Source organism: Castor canadensis, chromosome 13, assembly GCF_047511655.1.
Source record: "Castor canadensis chromosome 13, mCasCan1.hap1v2, whole genome shotgun sequence".
Lineage (NCBI taxonomy): Eukaryota > Metazoa > Chordata > Mammalia > Rodentia > Castoridae > Castor > Castor canadensis.
Window position 1 is genome coordinate 13,677,565 of NC_133398.1, and position 15,286 is coordinate 13,692,850.

The 15,286-nt window shown below is 49.9% G+C and overlaps 1 protein-coding gene across 11 annotated transcripts in view; it reads right to left on the minus strand.

Moving 5' to 3' along the window:
• Dab2ip (DAB2 interacting protein) overlaps positions 1 to 15,286 on the minus strand; it is a 184,863-nt gene that overhangs the window by 44,672 nt on the left and 124,905 nt on the right. The window contains exon 1 of one of the 11 annotated variants that reach the window (XM_074051089.1): positions 27 to 2,776. The exons of the other annotated variants lie outside the window; for them this stretch is intronic. Within the exon in view, the coding sequence (XP_073907190.1) occupies positions 27 to 199 (173 nt within the window). The 5' untranslated portion in view covers positions 200 to 2,776. Of the gene's footprint in view, positions 1 to 26; positions 2,777 to 15,286 lie in introns of those variants that run through there. 11 annotated transcript variants of the gene reach the window in all.

Below are 15,286 nucleotides of genomic sequence, written 5' to 3' on the forward strand. Positions count from 1 at the left end.
TCCCTCCCACAGGGTCCCACACAGACCTTGGCAGTTGCTGGAGCACAGGCCTCTCCGCTGACCTGGGTCTGGGCACCCAAGGCCAGGGAGCCAGGTCGGGCTTCTGAGGATGGCTGGATCTCCACGGAGAAGCCCCTCTGGTCCAGCCCAGGATCTTGCCAAGGTTGTCACTGAGAAGTCCAAGGCCACAAAGGCCCATTCCTGAGGGTGGCGTGGGCCCAGGTAAGTCTCTTGGTCAGATGAAGGGGCTTCTCAGCCAGGGCTGTCATCTAAGAGGTGAGCCCAGCAGGGCTTCCCCTTACCACAAAGCACACGCTGAATCTGTGTCCTCAAAACTGAAATTCCCCAAATGACTTTAGAAAAACATAGAGGTAACAATATCTAGACATTTCCGGGTTCTTCAGGGAACAAATGGAAAATTACAGTCTTCTATACAGGTAACCACAAGGCACAACCTCCCTGTACAAGAAGTCCAGAAGGGCTCTTGAAAGTAAACAACTGCTTTGAGCCACGGGCAAGTCTCCCTCCCAGGGCCTCTGGCAGGGTGCAGGCATAGCATGGAGCAATTCCAGGAAACTGGAGGAGCCCTGGCCCACAAGTCCCTTTAGGCACCTCCCCTAGAGTACTGGCTCCACCCAGGGTCACTTCCTGCCCTCTGCAGTCCCGCCTCTGGGCCTTTGCACTTGCCATTCCCTCAGCTTTTCTCAGCTCAAAGCAAATATGGCTTCTTCTCATTCTGGTCTCAGATCAAAAGGTTTAGCCTGGGAGAGCCCCTCCCTGACTATCTTACTAAAGGGACAACTCCCACCCCCACCTGTTATCATCCTACTTCATTTCCTTCATAGCACTGATCTGAGGTCATCTTTCTGTTTTGCCGTCTTTTCCCCACTAGAAGAACCTTGTCTATTCACCTGGTAAGCCCACCTTGAACCAGTAGCTGGCAAAAGTAGGCACCTGACAGACGTATGGAAAGAATGAATATATTTTCCTATCTAGTCTGAGACAGGCCAGTCAGAGTCATGTTAAGGAGCTAGGGGGCTAGGAACGTACATCAGTGATACATACAGTGCTTGCCTAGCATGAGTAAAGCCCTGGGTTCAATTGCCAGCAACACAAGAAAATAAAAAAGCAAACAAAAAAGGACCTGGCATAACCAAAGATTTGGAGTGCCCCAACAACCTCTCACCCCTGCAGGGACCCCAGACTTCCTGAGGTTCACCACGTCCTCAACTCTGTCCAGGAATGAAGGGACATCTTACCCTAGTCCTCCCAGGACCTCAATGTCCACCCTGGTCCCATCCACCAAACAGCAACAAGCCCTTCCCTACTCAGGCATGGTGGCCAGTGACATTCCATGGCCAGCTGTCTCCAGCTGTAACCACTTTCTGTTCAAGACCAGCTGCTGGGGGGTGGGTGGGGATGAGGTGAGGAGGACTAGGATGAGAGGATAGGAGCTAGGGTTCCCACCTTGCAGTCTCCCTTCCAACCTCCAAAATGCTAGAGCCCTCCCCCTCCCCTCTGCCTAGGCCAGTGGCAGCTCCAGTGGTGCCCTAACTCAAGCTCCAGGGATCTTCTGAGTCAAACCAGCACAGCCAGAAGACCTGACAGAGTGAACACTTTCCCTCCTCATTCCCATTCAAACATTTTTAAAAAGTAACACAAACTGAGGTTCAGACAAGGCCTGGGGTTTGCCTACTATGGTCACCCTGGCAGAAGGGTGACCAGGTAGAAAGGTGACAGGGAAGCTGGGCTCTACTCAGGACTAGGCAAAAGCCTTCCAGTTGGGAAGGACACTAAGTCCCAGGCAGTAGCCCTGGGTTTAAAATTCCACTCCAGAGCAGTTTTCTCTTCTGCAGGAAGCTTCTGGCTACACCATCAGGGCTGTGTGAGCTGTCCAGGTTCAGGAATGCATCTAGATGCCTGGGGACAAACAGACCCCTGGGTCAAATGCTACCATCTGAAGATTCATCTTTGGATCCTACCACACACAGCCCTTACTGAAACACAGAGACATTTCTTCTGGGGTCACCTTTCCATGCCACTAGACAAGCCACAGTACCAATCTCCACTTATTACTTAGCCTTACCACCAGCAAGGGTCAGGCCTCCTTCCCTTATAGCTATGTGTAGGGGAAGTTCTGGAAGAGCATAGACCTGAGCCCTTCACGAGGGTACTGCTGTATAGCTGATGATGCCATGGGCTTATGGAATCTAGTCCTTCAATGGAAATATCCATAAAAAGAGGCCTGGAGAGAAACCCCCCTGTCTTGGAGGCCTGCGTGGCTTGCAGCCTTCTCCACTGGGTCCGACTCATTACAGGCCTAGTTTGGTCCTTGGCAGTTTCCATGTACCTTAGGTCTCATTAAGCCCCAGACTGTGTCAAGCACCTACTGTGTGCAAGCACGTGGGATTTTGAATGAGGTGACTGTAAGAATAGTGAAGAGGTTTTACTGTGGTCTAGCAGCCACCCTCAACCTGGAACGTTCCTGACTTACTCCATTCCCTGCTGGGCCCCAGGCTCCCAGCTCAGCTATGTTCTAGGCACAGGGGCCCAATATCACCCATCTGTCCACATCTGTACCTACCCATCCCCCAAAGCCCAGAGGGCACCCAACTCCTGCTATCACCTATGGGGTTCCACAGCGAGAGGTGCATTTATAGTGGTCACCTTCCTTCTGAGGCAAGATTTGGAAATCAATGTGAGTCAATGCCCTGTATAGCTATCCTTATCTCAACCAGCAAAACCCCTTGTTCCTTCCTATTATTGCTTATACTCTCTCTACAACAAAATCAGAGATAAGGGCAAAATAGTTTCTGCTGGGTATTGAGGGGGGGAGCGGGAGGGGGTGGAGTGGGTGGTAAGGGAGGGGGTGGGGGCAGGGGGGAGAAATAAACCAAGCCTTGTATGCACATATGAATAATAAAAGAACAATGAAAAAAAAAAAAAAGATTTACCCTCCCAGCTTTCATTTCAAGATGTCCAACATTCTCATAACATTTCCTAGCAAGGAAAAGGTGAGGGTGTACTCACAGAGCAGCAAAAGGGCCAGGGAAGCCAAGGCAACAGGAAAAAAGAAGTAGAGCCCATCTTCTGAGCACAAATGTGCTGGCTCCAAGTCAACCCACTGATTTCACGATCATGGCAACAAATAGGCAATACAGGTCCTGTGGCCATTTTACACAAAGTCAAATCTAGAGAGGCTCAGTCATTGTACAAGTTAACCCAACTACATCCGAAAGTAGATGTGCCTCACCCCAGACAACTGTACCCAATCTGTTTATACTACTCACCCCTCTTCTCCCCCCACCCCAATTCCAATACTTCCTCCTAGAAGCTAAGCTATCGAGTGGCTCCACACTGTTTGTCTTTTTGCTTTTGTCCTGAGACAGTCTTGCTTTGTAGAACAGGCTGGCCTTGAACTCAAGATCTTCCTGCCTCAAGTCTCCTGAGTGCATGTACCACCACTCCAGGCTTCCACACAGTTCTAGTATCTTATAATAAAACAGAGTCGTCCTATGTCAGGACCTCTTGCTCTGCCATGACAGCTGGCACAGGAGAGGGTAACAAGTTAATAAGAAATAAGGGTGAGATGTTCATCCCAAGGTGGGCTCCCACACTCACCAGCTGTACAGTCTTTGGGGAAGTTACATCCTCCATGTCCTCCTAGCCCCAGCTAAAGGTCTGCAAAGCCTCTCACAGGCTCATCACAGAGTCATCTGTAATAGTGCACAAACATGGAGTGCACAAAGATCATCCTTGACCACCCATAACTGGGAGAATTTCAGAGGCTGCCCGGATCCAATCACTCCTGGATCCGGCACCTTCCATGACCCTGACCACCCACAACAGGCCTAGATCGTAGGCCTCCCAGATCAGCAGGTCCTACCTACCCAAGCAAACACCAGTGCCAGCCAACATACCCTCCCCTTTTTCACTGCCTCCCCACACCACCTCCCATCCCCAGCATGGCCTTCCTCACAGCCACCTCCTGTTCCATGACACATTTTGTTCATTTGTAAGGCTCAGTTCAACCGCTCCCATTTGAAAGCCTTCCTCATTGTCCCGAGGAATAGAGATGAGCCCCATCACTCCTTCTCTTATCCTGAAGTCCCAGCCTGGATGTTGCTGCCTGCCTTGCTGGGCCTTCCTTGGTGTCTATTCATCTCTGGTTGTTCGGGGTTGGGACTCAATGATGAATGCTAGAAGCACACACCCTGCAGCTCAGTCTTCTCCCAGAACTCAGGGTCCAGGCATTTGACCTTTCAGACTGAAGATATCCTTAGTATTGTGTGGGGTTCTCTCCAGGATTGTGAAACCCGTTTTTCTCCAAAAGATTCCTTTTTCTGGAATGTCAACAGAGTGAGCTCCAAGACTGTCAGAGGACAGACACTTCCAGGCTGTGCTTGTACAACCCCGTGGGGAGAGATGAGCTCCCAAACTTGTGGCTCTTTCTGGAGTAAGTGTTGCTGTAACCCACCCACCTCAAGATGAGTCTGTAGGACAAAGCAGGGGCAGGACCAGCAAAGGATTCCTGCAAAGGAGTTGCCCAGGGCCTGGTTATTGACTCCTGCTATGTTCAACTGAGGGTGGGAAGCAAGCTTGGTACACTGAGGAACAACTCTGAGAAGTAGTTTCAGTGCAACCCAGTTGTTAATTTATGGGAACACATTCATGCCCGAGTGGCTTTATCATCACTAATAAAGAACAAATGTGTCCTGGCACCTGCACGATGCCAGGCCCTTGTGTAAGGTACTTTATATACATTATCTCCTTATTCCTCGAGGAACCCTAAACTTGGGTATCTACACTACATACATCTGACTAAAACTGAAGGGAAGCAGAGAGTATGGGGGTAAGCCACTCAAGGTTATACAGCAAACTGAGTGGGAACTGGGGTCTCAGGACCTCCAACAACCTGGCCCCAGCCTGCCTTTCTGGTCTAAGCGGCCAATGTTGATTATTTCAGAGTTCTGCCATCTGTTCCTGTCCCTGATGCTTGCCACTTCCCTTGTTATGAGTTGTGTGGGTAGTTAACACAGGTGTCTACCCTCAGTTCCCAACTCCCTTCCTCATCTCCATCTGCTCAGTAGCACCTCCTCCTTCCACTAGACTCTCACCTGTCTGGGTACCTCCACCCCAATATCAGCCTGGGAACATCACTTCTATCTGTCAGACCCCAATCAGTATCTTGTGGTGTTAGCTGGCAGAGAAGCCTGGAACCTTTCCCCCGATAGTGATGTTGACACATGTTGGTTCCCAAAATGTAGTGCTTCCATCGAAGCATTTAGTGCGAGTAAATTCCTACCCATGTGATTCCCCCTCTGAAAAATAGAAAGCAAATTTACTAGAACAAGCAATGTGACATGGTCAGCATTTCTCTTTGTTGTCACAGTGCCAGGTGCTAGGCAGCACCACATGGGGTGCCAGGAACTGGATATTATCAAAAGGAAGGGGAAGCTGGGTGCCAGTGGTTCACTCCTGTAACCCTAGCTACTTGAGAAGCTAAGATCAGGAGGATCCTGGTTTGAGGCCAGCCAGACAAATAGTTTGAGAGATCCCATCTCCAAAATAACCAGAGGAAAATGGACTGGAGGTATGGCTCAAGTGGTAGAGTGCCTGCTTTGCAAGCATGAAGCCCTGAGTTCAAACCTAATCCCACCAAAAAGAGGCAGGTGAAAGGGGGCGACCAGTCGCCAAGTCTGTGACTGCTGACCCATCGTGTACATTAGGTGCTGCAGTCAATCCATGGTCATTGCCCCTATTCCTGAGCCCTGCCCCCCAGACACAAAACACCACTCACTGGACTCCTGACAGAACCTCACTTCTGTGTCCCTAAGTAGGTCACCCACCACCAGTCCCCAAGTCCTATCCCAATCCCACCCAGCCATCATCACACTATGTCTACAACAGGCTTGCTGCCAGAGTTCATACACACGCTTCTTCAAAGCTCACAAAATTCAAACCTTCCTGAACTGTGGCCTTATCTCCAACACTAGGACCAGTAACAACATCATGGGATGGAATCCTACTCTACTCCCAGGTCCCATGGCTACCAAAAGAAGAAAGCTAATGCCAGGCAACATTCATTGCCTGGGTGCCAGGAAGTCAGTGGTTACCAGTGAGGGCCCAAACTGTTCCTGCCCGTCTTGGACCAGCTAGAGCAGTCCCTTCCTGTGGAAGGCATGGCCTTCTGCAGAGAGATGGGAGATCAGGAGAGTCCATAGGCCCTGTTCTGACCCTGCTGTGCATGTAGCCACAAAGCAAATCTTCAAGAATATGCCATTTACAACCCTTCTCAGGATTCCCCAGTGTCTGCCCCCTCAAGACATTCCTACTTCAGGAGGTGGAGTGGGAGCCTCTGGTTTGACTTCCTCCCAGTGTTTCCCAAATCTATTCCATGCAGGCATGTACCACAGTGCTGCAGCATGAGATACTACTGACCTCCTCACCTTGACAACAGGCCCATGGAGGCAAACAACCAGTCCAAGGCCACCCAGCTAGGAAGGGAGTGACACCAAGGATCCAAACAGGGGGCAAGACACCCAGTCTCTGCCTTCAGGAAGTTGATGGTTTAGTGGAAAGGGGAAGGCACACCAACACTAGGGCCAAAGAACTGTATCTTTAATAGGCTGTGTTTCCAGAGGAAGCTTCAGTGCAGGACCTCACAGAGCAGGAGACTTACAAAAACTGTGGGCACAACATTACCATTTAGGGAGAAGTTTAGGAAAAGTTCATGGAGAGGATGGTCCCCCAACACATCCTCCTTCTGAGACCTGTGTCTCCCACCAATCTCTGTGCCTGCTACACACAGAGTGCTTTCTCATGGGCCCTTCTTATGGTCAGGGGATTAATATTGGGCTGGCTGCTGACACTCTGCATCCTGTTTACATCAGGGAACCCAACCCAGTGAGGTACATCAAGTCATGCCTCATTTACAGATGTGGCATCAGACGTACACAGTGGTGAAATTCTCTGCTGCGAGCCTCACAGTTCGTAAGAACTCTGCTCCTGACTCTGAGGCCTCTAGCAAGCACTGAATTTCTCTGAGCCTTGCTTCCTCATCTGCAGAAACTGCTGCGAGAAGCATCGTTCCTATAGACTAGAGCCTAAGACCTGAAGCCTGGGTCCAGGAGATGGTAATCAAACAGTTCAGGAGTCTGAACAGCAATGGACCAGAGGTCAGCTCCTGCAGCCTGTTGGGCAAAGAAGCAGAGGATGACAGGTTTCATTCCTGGTTCCTCTCTCCCTGAGCCAGGCTTGCCAAGGAACAGCCACCAATATGGAGTTGTAATTGGTGAGCTTGGTGGCTCAGAGCCAACAAAAGACCCAGTGGGTGACGGTGTTGCAGAGGAAACAGCTGAGCACAGCGAATATAGCTGCTGACCCAATTCAGTTCCGTTCTGTCTTTGAGAAAATAATTGAGTTTAAATGAATAGGTTTCCCATGTCCCCTCTGGGCCTCAGAAGGGGTGGAAGGGGGAGGGGGAATGGTTCCCCAGGCTTACTGTTGGTTATTTTTGAGTCATTAGGCCTGGGAAAGGTTTTTTTTTTTTTCTTTTTATGGTGTCCAGAGGGGGTCAAACATGGTCAAAGGGCAGCAAGGTGGAATGAGACCCATATAAGGTGGATCATGAAGATGGAGTTTTAAGTTCTGGTCTCATCAGCAGCTTTGTGGAGTGACCCAGTCAGTCCCTTCTGGGCCCCAGGTTTCTTATCTGTAGAACAGGGACAGTATAATCTCCCACACCTCCCAAGAGTCACTGGGAAGAGCCAAGGAAGGCATTCTAGGGAGGAGTCTAGAATACAGGCCCAAAGTTGCCAAATCTTTTTTTTTCAAGGGAATACAGAAATTCAGACTTTCGGGTGAATGTTTTAGGGTTGTGTAAAGTGTTGGTAATCAATGTAAGTCAAATAAGCAAGCAAAATAAAACCTTTCTACCCTATCAGATGAAATGCAACCTCTCTGTGGGCTACAACTGGCCACGAGCAACTCTGGGCAACTTCCAATTTAATGACACCCTATGTAAATTAACTTATGATGTGCCAGTGTCCTCCTACTTGTTTATTGCCTTGTAATTTTCTTTGGCTGAGAGGCCAGACCTAGTCCTGCTTGAATAGGAGAGGTGACCTCTCCTCCCCCTCAAAGTGGTCTTCTTTAAGACCTCAGAGGAGGCTGCCACCCCACCCCTAACTGCTGGGCCTGCTTATGCCCTAGAAGTTGGGGGCCTGGGCTCACCTCCTACCTATGCTCTGCTCCCTCCTGGGGTCTCAGCTTCCTCTTTAGGAAAATGTGGGTTGACAGAGCTAAATGAAAACAAGAGAACTTAGTGATAAAGCTGAGAACATGTGCCGAGTGTTCCCAGAGAAGCAGTGCACAGAGCAGAAAGAGCCTGTGAGATGGCATTTCCCTCCGGGCTCTTGGCTGTGTGGATGCAAGAAAGCTACCTAACCTCTCTGTACCTCAGTCTCCTCCTTCGAACGCAAGATTAAATGAGATGATGACTGCCAAGTGCATGGTAGGATGCCTGGCACACAGCAAGGGATCAAAAAATGATAGGTATTATTACTATTGTTATCTTTAGTGAAAAGCATGCCAGAGAATTCTGAGTGGGTGACTACAATAACATGGCACAACCAGGCAAACTTGTTAACAGATGAGGCCACCTATAATTAGCAAAATCATTACATATGCAAATGACACTGCTCAGATGCCTGAGAAGGGTGTCCTTTCAAATGTGTTTAAAAAATCCCTTTCCCCTGACTACCCAACCTCCACAAATCTTGTTTACACTATTAATTTCATTAGCAAACGTTTTCTTCATAAAATCAGGCAGCACTCTATGCTGGTATGTTTGAATCACAGAGGTTTTTAAGGGTTGGGAAGTGGCTCGGTAGTAAGGAGAAGCCTAGAAGCTTCTCCTAGAAGCTTCTTGCCTAGAAGCTCAAGTAAGGCCTTGGGTTCCCTCCCCTGCAGGGCAACAAGCCAATACTTTAGGAGTTTTAAATCAGTTGAGCCCCTCCCACCCCACCCAGAACTGGTTCTGGTTCTGGTGTTCCTTGGCCAGCTACAGTCTGGGCTGCTAGTTACTGCTACCCAACCTGTTCTCTCAGCAGGCAGGCAGAGGATCTCTGCCAATGGTCCCCCTCCTATACAAGGAGCTCTGGTGAGGGAAAGCATTGGGGGTTCATTCTTGGCATGAAACAGGCCCTATATTTGAGAAGAGGATCTTGGTGGCATTAATATGATCAATGTTGGCAGGACCTCATAATGCCCAGCCCACATCAGAGAAAACCCAGTCTCAGAGATTTAAGGAAGTAATTGACCCAAAATCCCACAATTACTAAGCTGTAACAAAGTCGGATTCAAACTTCAGCCAGTGTCCCATCTCTGGAGTCTGTTCTTCTGGTCTACCTACCTGATGGGCACAGAGTGAAAACTGGTTGGCATCTGAGACTTCAGTTTGGAACTGAAGAAACTGAGGCTCTGAAAGACCCTATATAATGTGCCACAGTTCCACACTGGCCCAAGAACCAGTGTCTTGCACCCCAGGACCCTACTACTGCATTTAGAATCTTAAAAACAATTCAAATCTTCTTCCCCCTTGAAGGCTACATCAGTAGCCTTCACTGAGCCTGTGTCCCCTGGGTCCAGAACAGACCCAGGCAAACAGAGGATGCTACAGAAATGTTTGCTGAACTCAACTATTTTCTTACCAAAATAGAAAGCGGAAGAGTGAAGGCATGCACAGGGAGACAGAAGGGACAGAGTACAGGAAAGCACAGCTTGGGAAGGGTCTATCAAAGTACTTCTCTGCTGAAGGGCCTTGGAGGGGGAACAGCGTATTCGTTTCTTTGAAGGAAAATTGAACAGAAGTATGAGCGCACATGGTTAGCCCTCATCTGCCCCTTGCAAGCTCAGGCCCTCATTCCTTCCCTTGCTACCTTCTCAACCCAAAAATTAAGGCTCAGAGAAATGGGTGACCTGCCCAGAGTTGGAAAGGGGCAGATACTAGAACCCATATATCTTTCCCCCGCAAATAATCTCCTCTAACCCCACCTCAGCTTTTGGAAACCTAAGGGGGCTTGGATAATCCACCAGCACCCTTGTCTCAACCTACTCCCTACAGCATCTGCCATGGCAGACACCTCTATGTATAGGCACTCTATCAAGTACTCCCTTTAAAAAAACACATCCTCACAAATACCCTAGGCAGCAAGTACAATTACTGCACCCATTTTCTTAGAGAGGGAAACAAACTTAAGATAGAGCACATAAGCTGCCCAAGCAGTGGAGATGGGATTCATGACAGACAGTGCAACTCAGGGTGACCTATAGTTGCTACCCACACCACCACCCCATTTCTGGGCCAAAGTCCTAAATAAACCTGGAGGAGGGCTTTGTAGGGTTTTTTTTTTCTTCTTCTTCCTGGTACTGAGGCTCCCTGTCTTTCCAGAGCTATAGAAGCCCAGCAAAGTATTTTTAGACCTTTTAAATCCCCATCACCTCCTATCCCCAGTCTACCACCATTGCAGGTGTGGGGACTGGAGCCTTGGCCTCTTGGCTGAGCTCAGCTGGCCCTGGCACTGGTTCCTCAAGTTTCGTATGAGGGAGAGGGACAAGCTCTTCCCCTAGCAGCAAGCCCATCCCTCCTCTCCTCTGGGAAACCTTCTACCAGCCTTCACCATCACTCTGGGCCCAGCACCAGTACAGGGCCTGTGGACCATCTGCCTCATCCAGCCAGTAGGAGCCCTTGAGAACAGAGCAGAGGCTGATGTGGCTGCCCACTGCCTCCAGCAGAGTGCACACAGTGGGCCCAAGGGAAACACTGGCTGAACCAGCTACACTTGGCTCTCAGGTCAATGAGGCCAGATCTAAGGGGCTCCTACTCTTGGAGTTAGACATGACTGTGAGCCCCGGGGTGAGGTCACACTAGGGCTACCTACCGGCTCTCCCAACCCAATCTGTTAGAAGAATATGGACGGTGCCAGGCCCAGTCTTTCCATGGATGCCTGACAATAGCTATGTGAGAATCATAGGAGATGAAGTCATCACTCCCAGAAACAGGCTGATTAAGAAGACATGCCAGCAACGCAAACAGCAAAGCTGGACGGACACACACACACACTCACTCTCTCACTCACTCACTCACCAAGTGCTTCTCCACCCTGGGAAGCTGGGCCAGGCCTGAACTCCTCTGAGTAACAGAAATCATGCCAGGATCCAGAGCCAGCACAAAGAATCTAGAGGTAGTAGATACAGCTGGACTTTGAGAGTGGCTGGTACCCAAAGGAGTCACTTTGCAGGGGCTCCCAGTCCTGACCTTGCTGAAGTCTAACCTGCCCCCTGGCCCTCTCTGACCCCATGGTTTCTTTTCTCATTTCCTCCTTAGCCCCACCCTTTTTCTCTTCCCAAAATGAAACTGAACCCAGCCTTTCAGGCCCATTCTGATCCTTTCAGGAGGCAGGCCTGACTAGTTTAGAGGCAGGGGAGAGCAGCTTCTACTGGCTAAGGCAGGGCTTCTGGGGCTAGGTCCCAGGCTCAAATCCAATTCTGTGCTATATGAGCTGTGTGTCCTTGGGCTAATCAATCCACCTCTTTGAGTTTCCTCATCTGTAAAATGCAGACAGCAATGGGCCTACCTCATGGGTAAGATTAACAAACTAAGTTTATGTGTTAATTCATCAACCTTGTGTCAGGACCTATTCTAGGTACTGGAGACACATGAGGGATCACAGCATAAAAGTCCTACTCTAGTGAGACTCCTGAATCCAAATGCCTGTGGAATCAGACTGATGAGCTCAAGTGCTCTATTCAGGCTCAGGTGGGAAGGAGGTTGTGCACTGGAGGTGGAGACTAACACATGAATGGAGACAGGAAGCAGGGTATTCCAGGCAGAAGGACAGGGACAAAGATGGGGCTGGAGCTCAGGAGTAGAAAGGCAGGCAGGAGCTGCCCACTCAGCGTTCACAGGACAGCACCTTAACAGGTCAGGACAGGTGAGCAGCGGCCTTACCCAAGCATATTTTAAATATTGCTCTAGCCATGGCAGAGAATGAACTACAAGGGGAGTCACAGGTGAAGTGGGGAGACCAGCCCACGAGTCAGCTACAAGGTCCACATGGGAGATGACAGGGCAGTGGTGGCAGGACAAACAGCACTGAGCATAGCACCCAGCACAACATAAATCCTCCATAAAAATTCTTTATTATTGTCCCTGTCGCTATCCTTGTTACCATCTACATCCTCATCATTTTTAACACTGGCTCAAGTTCCACTGGTCCCAAAACTGAGACTGGCAGGCAGGCCCTCATAAGAGCCCTAGGAATGGCAGGGCTCCTCCACCACTTTAGAAAGACAAAGACCCTTGCTCTAGCTCTAGCTCTAGCAGTGCCTGGTCAGCACTTCACTTACTTAGCCCCAGCTGTCCAGCCTAAACAGACAGGTCTTCCTATGCATGGCCTCCTGGACCCAAGGCCCAGCCTCCAGCTTGATCTTACTCTACACAGAGCCCAGGTCCAGCATCTCATAGGTTTCAGAGTTCCAGCCCAGGCAGTTTCTCTCCTGCTGAGAGGAAGGGGCTGCAAGACCATTAGGTGAAACCACCAAGAGAGCTGGGAATCTCAGCTTATGGACCTCATCCTCCATAGGCTTTCCTGAGTCCAGGCCATACTCCTCCCTGGCCTCCTCCTTTGTACTGGAGAGGATTCACTGAGAGCAGACTGAATCTCATAGGACAGCAGGTACCTCTCCAGCACAGGCAGGGACCACAGCTGATTCTTGTCACCATCCCCAAGGCTGGGCACAGGTGAGCAAAAACAGAAATAACTCAATCCCAAGGGTCCCTTGGGGGAACCCTGTCTACACTAGAAACTGAGACACCACAATGAGCCTGCCCACCTCCTGCCTCCTTCCTCCGTGGCTGGCTGGGGCAATCCTGTGCCTCTGTGTTTGTGTGAAGCAGCTAGGAAACACCGGTCCTCCACCCTTCCCTATAGAACAGAACTGCAAGCTGAAAGGCAGGAGTGCTGGCAGGTAGGTGTGCTGCCCAACTCCGGGTGGAGGAGAAAGAGATACCTAGTCCAAGCACAAGAAGAAAGTCTCCTAGCCACAGTACTTGGAGGTTTGGGTGAGGTGTACAGTGGCAAGGCTCTGTTTCACTTTTTGCTTTACACTGACTGGAATTTGGTACTCTGTGCTTGTGATATTATCATTACTATAAAAGGAGACTTAAATGGAAATAAGTAAAAGTGAGTAAGACAGCAGTGAGGAATTTAGTAAGTGTTGGCTGCTGTCACTCCCCTGTCCCCTGAGCCAGTGCTACCTGACTGCCACTGGCCACCTGACACATGCAGAGAAGATAGGGCAAGAGTGGAGAGGGGACAGAGCTGGGAGAAAGCCAGGAATCCCCAGCTCAGACCCCCATCCCCTTTTGCCTTGCTGTCCTTTGCAGACACTAGACTGGATGGGTGTCTACTCCACCAGTCCAAGGGTGCCCTGTGTCACGGTCACCTCTCCAGCTCTGACTCCAACACCCTGCATATAGCAGGGGCACAATGAAAGTTTCTTAGACAAACCTCCAGGACAATCTGAAAGATCAGGCACCAGGTGATCATTTAGAAAGTCAAATATAGATTGCACAGGGAGTGGCAGCAAGGGTGGAGAAAGAGAGAACAGGGGAACTTTTTATGCCTGCAGGCCTGAACACGAAAACACTAGACAGACTTAGGCCAGGCTGGAGCAGTCCAAGCCCTCTAAGAGTATAGACTCCTGCAGGGGAAGGACAAGGAGAGGAAGGGGCAGAGAAAGAAGAGGGCTAGAGCCCTATGAAGGCTCTCCCCAGCAGCTCCAGTAAGAGCTGTCAGGTAAGGACATGGGAAGGCATGGACACACAAAAGGATGAACAGCCCAACCCCATAGCTATGCAGTCACCCCTTTGCTGAAGATCAGGATCCAGGTATCACTGGGAGGTGCTGCTGTGCATTTCTCTGAAACACTTGCCACCTTTCCTCCCTGAGCTCTTGGCTGGCCAAAGCCTCTTGTTTATGTGACAATGCCAGGAAGAAGCACCTGACTGGGGCAGCAGACATGGTAGAATGCTCTCAGGGTGGCTTCAGTCAGCCTGACTGACTCAGACCAGGCCAGCCCTCAGCCAGATAAGCAGGGTGTTCACAATTGGGCACTGGTCCCAGCAGTTCTGCTCTCCCCCCATCCCCACTCAGTTCCAGGCCCATTTGCTGTCCTCAAAGTGCTCCCACAGATTCTTACCATCACACCTCTGCCCAGGGGGCTCCCTCCCCAGAAAGACCTTGCCTCCTCCCCTCTGGCCAGTTGAGCTTTATCTAACCTTTAGGATAAAGCACTCTAACTAAAGAGTATGGCTGTGTTTGGTCAACATTCATGTTTTGTTTAGCCCATGCAGTGTTTGACATTTTTAAGTTTTGAATCAATTGCCAACATTTAAAGATGTGAAATTTTCAAATGTCACCAAAACAACTCTAGAATTCTGCTTCTCTTTTAAACCCAAAGGCCTGCCACCAATCCCAGTGGCTGCCCTGCCCCTCTCAGGACACACTCCCTACAGACTGCCACAGTTGCCACCATAGCTGTGCCTCAAGAGTTCCTGTGTCACATGGGCATAGACAGGACCCAGAATATATCAAACCTCCTCTCAGGGCCACACCCAGCTCCTGGCACCACTACAAACTTACTTAATGTTTGTGGGACAAAGAATAAATATGCAATGCTTCACCATGCCCAGTATTTCCTGATTGCTATGCCACTTCTTTGCAGGACCATCCTCCCCCAGGGACAGACTAATCCCCTTCACCTTTGTGGTTCTCCTCTCACGGCACTCTCACCGGCAGGATGCATTGGGAGTAAGCCTTCAGGCTGTGTCCAGATCTCTCCAATCATTACTTGATCTTTCTTTCAAAAGTTGGGCCTTTTTAGTGCCCAGCCAAAGTAAGAGCACTGATCCTAGCATCTCCACACCTTCTAAAAGAGGTGGCAGGATTCCTGGCTGGCCCAGACAGCGATCCCCAGGACTTTTATTACACTGAAAAAAGAAATTCATCAGCAAGAACTCACAAAGCCAAAGCTTTCTCAAAGTCTGCAGGAGCCTTGCCCCTCTTTGAAGCTGGTAACCAACTCTTCCCTTTCTGTCCAGTAAATGAAACCCCACAGGGTTTTCAAGGTCAGAGCTGCATTAGCAGAAAGGGTTCTCTTTGTTCTCCTGCCTCTGACTTGCCCTAAACACAGACAATTGCCCCCTGACAACCAGGTCCTG